Below are 10,024 nucleotides of genomic sequence, written 5' to 3'. Positions count from 1 at the left end.
TTTACATGCAAAACAAAATTGAAGTCACAGGCAAAACATCTACATGTTACTAAAACCATTTATAACTTTTCCCTGATAAAATGTAATGTGGTGTAAGATTGTGCATGTAAACACATGTACTCATTGATTGGCTAACACTGCTTACGATTGCTTAAGAAATCAAATTACACCATTATACTTATTCTGAGCTGAAATTGATATTTGAATAATTTTTGTTGCCAGGTGCAAAAAAACGGCATTAACACAATTTCAGTTGATTATCTCATAACTGCTTTTGCTGATGTTAGTAACTCATAAATCAATGTTGATTGAGTTTTGGAATGGGCGGGGCCAATGAAAAAACATATTTTTAAAGTGTTGTTTTGACTGATTTGTGGAGTGGGCGGGGCTTATGGATTGCTGCACTATATTTTTAAAGTGCTGTTTTTGATTGATTTGTGGGGTGGGCGGGGCTTAATGATTGCTGCACTATATTTCATAACTTCTGTTTTTGAAAGACTTGTGGAGTGGGCGGGGCTTATGGACTCGTGCACTATTAGATCTTCCCTCCTGTGATCCCAGAAGCCTGCGCAGTCGCGTAATCTCCAGTTTATACCTGCACAAAGACGCCACACCTGAAGACCACACACCACCTATAAAGACATTTCCGTTTTCTCACGGGTGTGTGTTGAAATACCTGCCCAGGTGATTGTCCACATACTCCTTGAGCTCAGACACCTGCTCCTCAGCAACCGTCGCTCTGGTGATCAGAAGGACACGCTCCTTCTCTTGAGATTCCTGCTGGAAACTTACTGTGATTACCAGGGTGATGATAGTGAAACTGTTGTAATACTTATATGTGGGGCTACTTGTGTTTGCTTAGATTATATACTGCTATATTTAATGTTTGATCATAAGACTGCTGCTATTGGATATGGTTAATTGGGTTATACTGTCACATTTGGTTTGACAGGTACTTTGATTTCCATTATATCACCAAATTAGACATGATCTGGATCAATGTCACAGTTTTATATACGATTTTAGGGTTAGGGTTAAGCTCAGGGTTCTTATCGTTAACTAAAACTTTTAAATACTTTTTGTTAACTGAAATAAAACTGAACTAAAACATGTAAAACTTTAATTAGAAACAGAAATAGGTTTAAGTTGAAGAAAAAATCTAATATAAACTTAAATAAAAATAAATTAAACCTAAATAGTAATATTTAAAAATATATATACTAACAATGATATATATTAAAATGAAAACTGATTCTAAATATTAATATATTATAATGCTATATAATGCTAAAATACCACTGGTTCAGCTTAGACTGAAGGCTGGGGTTGGGGCTTAAACACGGTCCAAATGAACCAATCATTTCCATCAGGGTTTATGGGTAGAGTTAATGGTCAGGGTTTGAAATCTGACTGACAGAAATGTTGTTTTAGGACGAACTGGTTTCAGTTTGTATTCGTTACCTGTGTGGAGTTGGTTATTTCTCTGAGCTGCTTTTTAACATCAGTCCAGGCTTCTTGGGTTAGTCCAGCCCTGCACAAATGTTCAAGTGCAACACATAAAATAAGCCAGTAAACAGTATTGTTTCAGTATTTTTAACTGATACTCACCTCTGAGAAGACTCTGACAACACAGCCATCTGAAATACCAAGCACATAATCAAGTCACAGAACTAATCCATTAAATAACACACACACACACACACACACACACACACACACACACACACACACACACACACACACACACACACACACACACACACACACACACACACACCTGTTCTCGAGCCAGTTTCAGTTGGCTCTCCAGGCGGGCTTTGTCCTCTCTCAGTCTGAGTATCTCTCTCTCAGTGTCTCCTCTCGGTTCGGGCCCCGCGGGACAGAAGTGGGCCTCGGGGGGTCCGGCCTCTAAAGCGTGTTCAGGGAGTGCCAGGATCTGCTCACGTTGCAGTCTGGGACACAGAGACACTACTTATCAGACCCAATCAGATCTAGTGTGTGTGGGAGCAGGCTTTGCTTTTCATACGGGGCTGAAATGTCTGAAAATGTAACTTGCAAAACCTGATCAAACTTAATCCAATATCACTTGATGAACCCTATGATTTTAGGATTAGGGTTCAACTCAGGGTTATTATCGTTAACTAAGTATTAAAAATATTTTTGTAAATAAAAATAAAATCCAAATATTAGATGAACTAGATGGTAGAGCAGGTTTTGTGTTTAACACAGGGCTGAAATGTCTAAAAAATGCCACCACAAAATGCGCAAAACATGCACAATAAAACAAAAGTGTGATTGAGTGGATGTTCATGCACCTGTACGCGATGAGCAGCTGTTGAAGGGCATTGCTCAGACCCTGTATGCGTTTGCGGTATGTTCTGGCGGCTTTGGTGAGCTGTTCCTCTCTGGAGCGATAGGATGTTTTCACCTCCTCCAGCATGGACTCGACAATCCCCTTCAACTTCTGTCCCGAATCCCCCCCACTGGCTGCAGTTACACACTCCTACAGGACCAGAAAACACACAAACACACTACCACTCGAATGTTTGCTGCAAGGAAGATTAAAAAATAGAAATTAACACTTTTATTCAGCAAGGATGCACTGAATTAATCAAGTGACAGCAAAGACATTTATAACGTTACAAAGATTTTCTATTTCAAATAAATGATGTTCTACTGAAGAATCCTGAATTAAATGCATTAGGCTTCCACAAAAATATTAAGCAGCACAACTGTTTTCAACATTGATAATAATATTAAGAAATGTCAGCAAATCATCATATTAGAATGATTTGTGAAGGATCATGTGACTCTGAAGACTGGAGTAATGATGCTGAAAATTCAGCTTTGATCACAGGAATAAATTACAGTTTAAAATATATTAAAATAGAAAACTAAAAAGAAATTGTGATAATATTTCAGAATATTACTGTTTTTATTGCATTTCTGATCATAAATTCAGCCTTAGTGAGCATGAAATACTTATTTAAAAAAAATATAAAATTAATTATTTAATTACTTAATTATTTAAAAAATTTGACAACTCAAAAAGCCACTTTAAAGTGTGTTTTTCTGACATAAATGCACCATTCATTTAACCAAATGTCTGCTGGCTTGCACACATACTGTAACATCCTGAATATAGTGTGTAAGTCGGGCCCTGTACTCTCTGTTGAGTTCCTTCAGATGATTTTGTAGATCAGAGACCTCAGTCTCGGCCTCCTTCAGCTGATGTTGAGATATGATCAGTGTCTGCATGTAGACGGGAACAAATCAATAATCAACACACATACATCATCCTCTGTGTGTGACTGATAATGTACTCACTGCAGACTGCTGGGATAGCTCGTGTCGGGTGTTTTGAATGGCTCTCTTATTCTCCTGTTGTTCTCTGCCCATGGCCACACTGTGAGAGAAAGACAAACACACACACTCATCAGCTGACCTTCACCGCCCACGTGACTAAACCAGTGACCACATGTATCAAAGATTTTCCACTCATAAAGATAAAAGCTCCACCACATCACTCCTGATACAGCAGGTGCACAGAGTTTGGTTTCACTAGGTCAAACTTTAAGCAGACACCATTGTGCCCTCGTCTGAGTGTGGCAAAGACTGTGTTTACACAACACCCGTCTCAGCCAATCCGGTCGCAGGTGGTCAGGTGAGAGAGATGCTATTAAAATACGTCTCCTGTGATCATTTCAGATCAGATTTCGAAGAGAGGGTCTAGATTTTGTGACTACAATCAAGTATTATGTTAGTATTATATATATGATATTCTAGTACTGATAAAAACTGAATTATCTTTTATATGACCGTTCAAAAGAACAGCATTTATCTGAAATAGAAAGCTTTTGTAAAATAAATGATCCTTTTGATCAATTTAATGCATCCATGCTGAATAAAAATATTAATTTCTTTCAGGAAAAGTGTTTAATGTTACAAAAGTTGTCAGAAAATGTTGATCTTTTGAACTTTCTATCAAATAATCCAGATTTTTTTTTTATACAACCGTTTTCAACATTGATAATAATAAGAAATGTTTTTTGAGCAGCAAATCATCATATTAGAATGATTTCTGAAGGATCATGTGACACTGAAGACTGGAGTTATGATTTTAATTTAAAATCCAGTAATTGTAGTACTATTTTATTTCAATTAGCTGCAAAGGCAACATTTCTAAGTTTAAGTTTAAGTTTTTCATCTAGTATTTATATTTTGTTTATTTCAGCTTGATTTCAATTAATGAAAAAGATTTTTAATAGTTTTGGTTTTAGGTTTACAACGCATGCATGCTACATACATCACTTATGACATCACTTATTACATCAGCACGCTGGGGCCGTTCACACAGAATGCATTTTTCAAGTCAAGTCAAGTCATCTTTATTTATATAGTGCTTTTAACAATGTAAATTGATTCAAAGCAGCTTTACAGAGATAAACGTATAATTTAAGGTAACAGAGATTGTGTGACTTTTTATTCCATTCCACTGCGCTACTTTTCCATTGTTTTTCACTGTAAATATGCGCTACTAGACGGTCGTGATGTGCTTTTGTCTTGCATCTTTCGCAGCATCTGGCGCATGACACAGCATTGTAAAAATGCAGCACTCAAGTTAAAAGAAGTTAAAAACGAGTCTCTAGACCTTGCACTTTTATTCCTTTCACTGACTTGCGTCCTGCGGTTTTAACAGCAAAAACATGTTTTTTTTCCACAGCTCATACTGAGTTGTTTTGTCTAATGACATTTCTTGGAAAGACTTTTTTTTCCAGTTGTTCAATAGCAGAACAATCCAAAAACATGAAATAACAGTACAACCAAATGAAGAGATGAAAGTCTTTCCCTCACAGCCTCGCTTTCATTCCCGTTAAAAAGATGGCTCTGCTGTGTATAAGGTCTGTAATCTTTTGCATGAATATGTATTTGTGCTTTACCAAATGTTTTCGACAGTTACCTTAGCGCAGTCGCTCCTTTGTTTTTGTACACGTCTATTGGGTCACATGTATTTCTGACTACATCCAAATGTGGTTTCAGTGATCACAGAACATTCTGGGCCCTGCTTTCATGTGTATTAAGTGTTTGTAACCCAAGATGGGGCTTGAAGGTCAAACGTCAGCAGACGTCATCGTGTGTCTCACACTTTCTCCTCTAGTTGTCGTTGGTGGCCCTCGTAGCTTTTCCTCAGGTTTTCTAGCTCATCCCTCAGGTTATTCCACGCTCCCTGCATTGAAAAATATCACACATGTATTATTAAATCACCACCATATTACAGAATAACTAGAGAACCATTCGCACTACTGCCAGTACTTTGCACCACAACTGTATCTTTATCGACATCTGTAAAACCCAATGCTTTATTAACATTTCTTCATACTATACTGTATCAGTAAAACACTATAACAATAATCGTTACCTGCACTTTAATACCTCAGGTATTCTTCCACTTTGATTCCATCACTAGTATTATTATTATTATTGTATTTTACACTGTGTACAACTGCAATACAAACCTAGTGAAATGACATTACGCTCCACTGTATATGGCCAGTATGACAATAAACTGTAATCTAATCTACCGGTAATCTAATCTAATCTAATCTAATCTAATCTAATTTAATCTAATTTAATCTAATCTAATCTATAGGCATATTACAACAACAAGAAATATTATACTAAAAATATGTTACAAAATGTAGATTTGGATATATGGATATATATTACATACAACTTTGCAAGCATACATACAGTACACAAACATAAAGCAATATATACTATGTAGCAAATCTCAGATGTGTGATCATATATATTTTCGCCAAATATAAACTGTGTAGTCACCCAGAAATATATTTAAAGTTGGATATTTAGTACATCCAACTTAATTTGCATTCATATATTATACTCGTGTTAACAGATATACAGTATGCTTTATAGCAAAACACATTATGTCATTGCAAAAAGTAAATTATCTTATTGCACAGATCTAACTATAAGGCATGAAGGTATTAAGCTAAAATATGAACATCATGATTTTCTGTAAAGTTGCTTTTCAACTGTGTATTGTGAAAAGTGCTATACAAATAAAATTGGTTACACTTTATTTTAAGGTGTCATTGTAACAGTGTAATTATGCATTAAAGTACTGAGTAATATTAATTGACTTACTATAGGGTTAGGGTTAGGATTCAGTTTAGGGTTAGTTGCATGTAATCATGCATAATGTATAGTTATTACTATAGTAACTACAAGGACACTGTAAAATAAAGTGTTACCATAAAATTAACTTGTTATACTAGGAAACAAATAATATACTGATGATTTTCTTACGTTTTTTTCCAGTGGGCTCTTGCTCTGCTCAAACTCCTCTGGCTGTTAAACAGAAATCAAAAACAGAGTATTTAAATATATAACTACTTTAAGTTCATTAGGAAATATTGTTGTTCCCCTTTCAGTGATTAGTTTGATATGATAAAGCAATGCATCACTATTATTACTGTTCATACTTCGGTGTGTGTTCAGATCACAGATCAACTCTAAATGTACTGTAAGTATTAAAGGGATAGTTCATCCAGAAATGAAAATTCGGTCATTATTTACTCTCCCTCATGTCGTTCCAAACCCGTAAGACCTTCGTTCATCCTGGAAAACACAAATGAAGATCTTTTTGATGAACTCTTGAGAGCGTTCTGATCCTCCATTGACACTCTATGCAACTACCATTTTCAAGCCCCAGAAAGGTAGTGAAGACATCATAAAAGTAATGACATAACCTCAATTTTATGAAGAACGTGAGTGCTTTGTTTACACAAAGAAACATCAATTTACATAAAATATTAATCTTTACTGAAAGTGTCAGTTGCATAGACTGTCAATGGAGGGACAGAAAGCTCTCAAATTTCATCAAAAAGATCTTCATTTGTGTTTTCCAAGATGATAAAGGCAGAATTATCATTTTTGGGGTGAACTTACCGTTTAAACTACAGCGTGAGCTTCAATATTTGTGTGGCCTTTTAAACTCAATTGTATTCACAAACTTTGCTAGCGGAAGTATTTGATTAAGCTGAGCATGTGTGTGTGTCTCACGCTGGCTCTGTTCAGTGACGCCCTGCTGATGAGCGCTCGAACCCTCTCCACCTCCAGCGTGTGTCTGTGTGTCCGCTCTCTCTCCTGCAGGAGTGTGTCGTGTGTGTGCGCGAGGGCGAGCAGCTCAGCGCTGAGCTCTTCGGAGTGTGTGCGTTCTCTGTCATAAGCACTCCTCAGCGACAGGAAGTTGCTCTTTAGCACTCCGTACTCTTCGGCCAGGTCACGCTCGTTCTGCTCAACGACTTCAAAACGGGCCGATGCTTCGGACACTTCCCTTCTGAGCCGATCACACTCCGTCTGAAGAGAAGAGGCCGTTCCCTCCTGAGATAAAACCTGGGAAAGAGAGCATGACATATAAATGTAGAGCTGCTTTGTAGCTGGATTGAATTTGTTTCATAATTGATACATTTTGCAACATTGGCAGGAAATATGCTTGCAAAGTTGCAAATTTAATTTATGCGCAAAATTGGAATATCGCATAAAACATTTGCAAAGAAAGCAAAATGTGTTCAAAAGAACAAAATTGTCACTTCCTGGGAAATTGGCACAAAATATCTATAATAAAAATGGAAGTTGCTGCAATCGGGGGAGCCAGTGTGGCTCTTTCTTATATCACAAAATGACGAAACATAATAAACGCTGATCTCTTGCGTTCGGATGCAGGTGTTTGGGATGCAATCGTTCGAGACGCTTCTGGGAGGGAATTAAACCAAACAATTTTGATGACAGACTTTGACCAAGGCATTTCAGAATGATCAAACCAACAACTGAGATGCTGTGCGATGCGATTGGACCACTAGATAGTCAATTTATCCAATCACATCCTTTGTTGAGGCGTAGTTATAGTCACATGAGTTTTTTGTTGCACATTGAGTGATTCAGTAAATGTTGTGAAGGATTTTTAACTAACAATAATTTTTTTTGTTAACAATGTGTTTCCATCATAGTTTATGTGCCTTTATCGGATAAAAAATCATCCGCCTTAAATGTTTTTTTTTTTGTTTTTATGGGCATTTTTAGAATTTATGTGCATCTTGGCATTTTCATCCAGCGTTATTTTATGCGATAACCCAAAATTCACACCATTTACAGCTGAATTTGTGAAAGTTCTGAAGTTTGCAGCAATGATTTCTGTTATTACTGTGAATCTGCTTTAAAACCATGTGTATTGTATAAAGCGCTGTATAAATCAAGGTGATTTGACTACTTTATCTGCCCATTGATCATGAGTGTGTACTGCACTTACCATGTTTTTCAGTTCAAAGATCTCTGCTTCATACCTCTCTCTCATTTTATTGGCCTCAATCTGCACATCAACAAGGTCTTTTGAGATCTGAAACACATACACATCATAATATCAGGAAAATCCTGAGTCCCATATTTCCAGGCTTGTTTCAGTTCTTACCTTCAGTTTGTCTTCCTCACACTGGACCAGTTTGACGGACAGGTCGCTCTTTGACGCAGCCTGCTGGCCCAGTTTGTTCTGGGCCGAGTCAAGCTTACTAAACAGCACTTCATTTCGTTCCCGCAGCTGTCCCTGTACAGTATATAAATCAATGCAGTTAACACTATAATCAACATTCAACATGATATGATTTAGTGCAGGAGGTGTCAACCTTTACAGACCATACAGTACCATTACAATTTGGGGTCAGTAAGACTTTTTTCCAAAAGCTTTTTTTAATGTTTTTGAAAAAAAGTCTCTTATGCTCCAAGGCTGCACTTATTTGATCAAAAATGCAGTAAAAACAGTCATATTGTGAAATATTATTTAAATTTAAATTTTCAAATGTAATTTATTCCTGTGATGCCAAGCTGAATTTTTAGCATCATTGCTCCAGTCTTCAGTCACATGATCTTTATTTTGCTGCTCAAGAAACATTTCTGATTGTTATCAATATTGAAAGAACTAACAGCATTTATTTGAAATAGAATTTTTTTGTAACATTAAAAATGTATTTACTGTCACTTTTGACCAATGTGCCCTTGCTTAATAAGAGTATTAAGGTTTAAGAAACACTTTTGAATGGTTTATCTTTCTCACTGACTGACCCCTGATTAAATACACTGCGTTTATAGCGCATTATAATATTACAACCGAATTACTTCCTTCATATGACAAGAAAATAACTTACATTTTCGTCAGTCAGAGAGCGAATTTGCTCCTGAAGTTCGTTAATTGAGCTCTGTTTACTCGTCGCGTCCATGTTCTGCAGCTGTCAGAGGTGTGTCTGGTTTCTATAAACACACGAGTCTCCATGGGCGTTTATAATGAACTTCACTCTCACAGAGAAACAGCGAACTGTGTAAGGGAGCTCCATGATTCTCATCAGAGTTGCTCATTTAAATTCTGTTAAAGTCCCTATGTGGCAAAAATCAAGATTTTAATGTTGTTTATATAGGTGAAACTCGAAAAATTAGAATATCGTGTAAAAGTTCGTGTATTTCAGTAATTCAAATTAAAAGGAGAAACTGATATATTTAGTATATACAACTATATACATGATTATACTTTTCAGAGGGCCGACATTTCAATCCTTTTTTTATTGATTTCATGTAATATTTTAATTTTCTGAGATTTTGATTTTGGGGTTTTCAAAAGCCATAATCATCAAAATTAGAACTTTTGCACGATATTCTAATTTTTCGAGTTTCACCTGTATCTCTATGTGGTGTTTTTAATATGCTTAAAGACAAACCATGTGCAAAATCATAAGACAACACCATTGTTTTTCCCCCCCCTTAAAACTGCAGTGAACCAAAGACAGTCTCAAAAACGCGGTTTGAAATTGCTGGTGTTTCTGACGTCACAAACTACCTTTTAACTAATCACAGCTGCTGTGAGTGAGTGGACACGGGGCTCATTTGCATATTCATAGAACCATGTATACTAAATGAGGCAAGGGTGTAGAGTTACAATCAAGCTATTTTAAAGCAT

The 10,024-nt window shown here is 36.4% G+C and overlaps 1 protein-coding gene across 1 annotated transcript; it reads right to left on the bottom strand.

Moving 5' to 3' along the window:
- Window positions 1-468: 468 nt before the first annotated feature.
- ccdc78 (coiled-coil domain containing 78) lies at window positions 469-9,293 on the bottom strand (the record flags this gene model as incomplete). Its single annotated transcript, XM_081352565.1, has 14 exons — window positions 469-595; window positions 677-777; window positions 1,462-1,531; window positions 1,609-1,637; window positions 1,778-1,952; window positions 2,316-2,503; window positions 3,127-3,252; window positions 3,328-3,406; window positions 5,145-5,227; window positions 6,331-6,372; window positions 7,087-7,419; window positions 8,333-8,419; window positions 8,492-8,623; window positions 9,222-9,293. The coding sequence occupies 14 exons, from the start codon at window positions 9,291-9,293 to the stop codon at window positions 469-471; spliced, it is 1,644 nt and encodes a 547-aa protein (XP_081208691.1).
- Window positions 9,294-10,024: the final 731 nt, after the last annotated feature.

The sequence above is a fragment of the Scardinius erythrophthalmus genome (genome assembly GCF_964197995.2).
Source record: "Scardinius erythrophthalmus genome assembly, chromosome: 22".
Classification (NCBI taxonomy): Eukaryota; Metazoa; Chordata; class Actinopteri; order Cypriniformes; family Leuciscidae; genus Scardinius; species Scardinius erythrophthalmus.
This window is presented reverse-complemented; position numbering and strand designations above follow the sequence as displayed.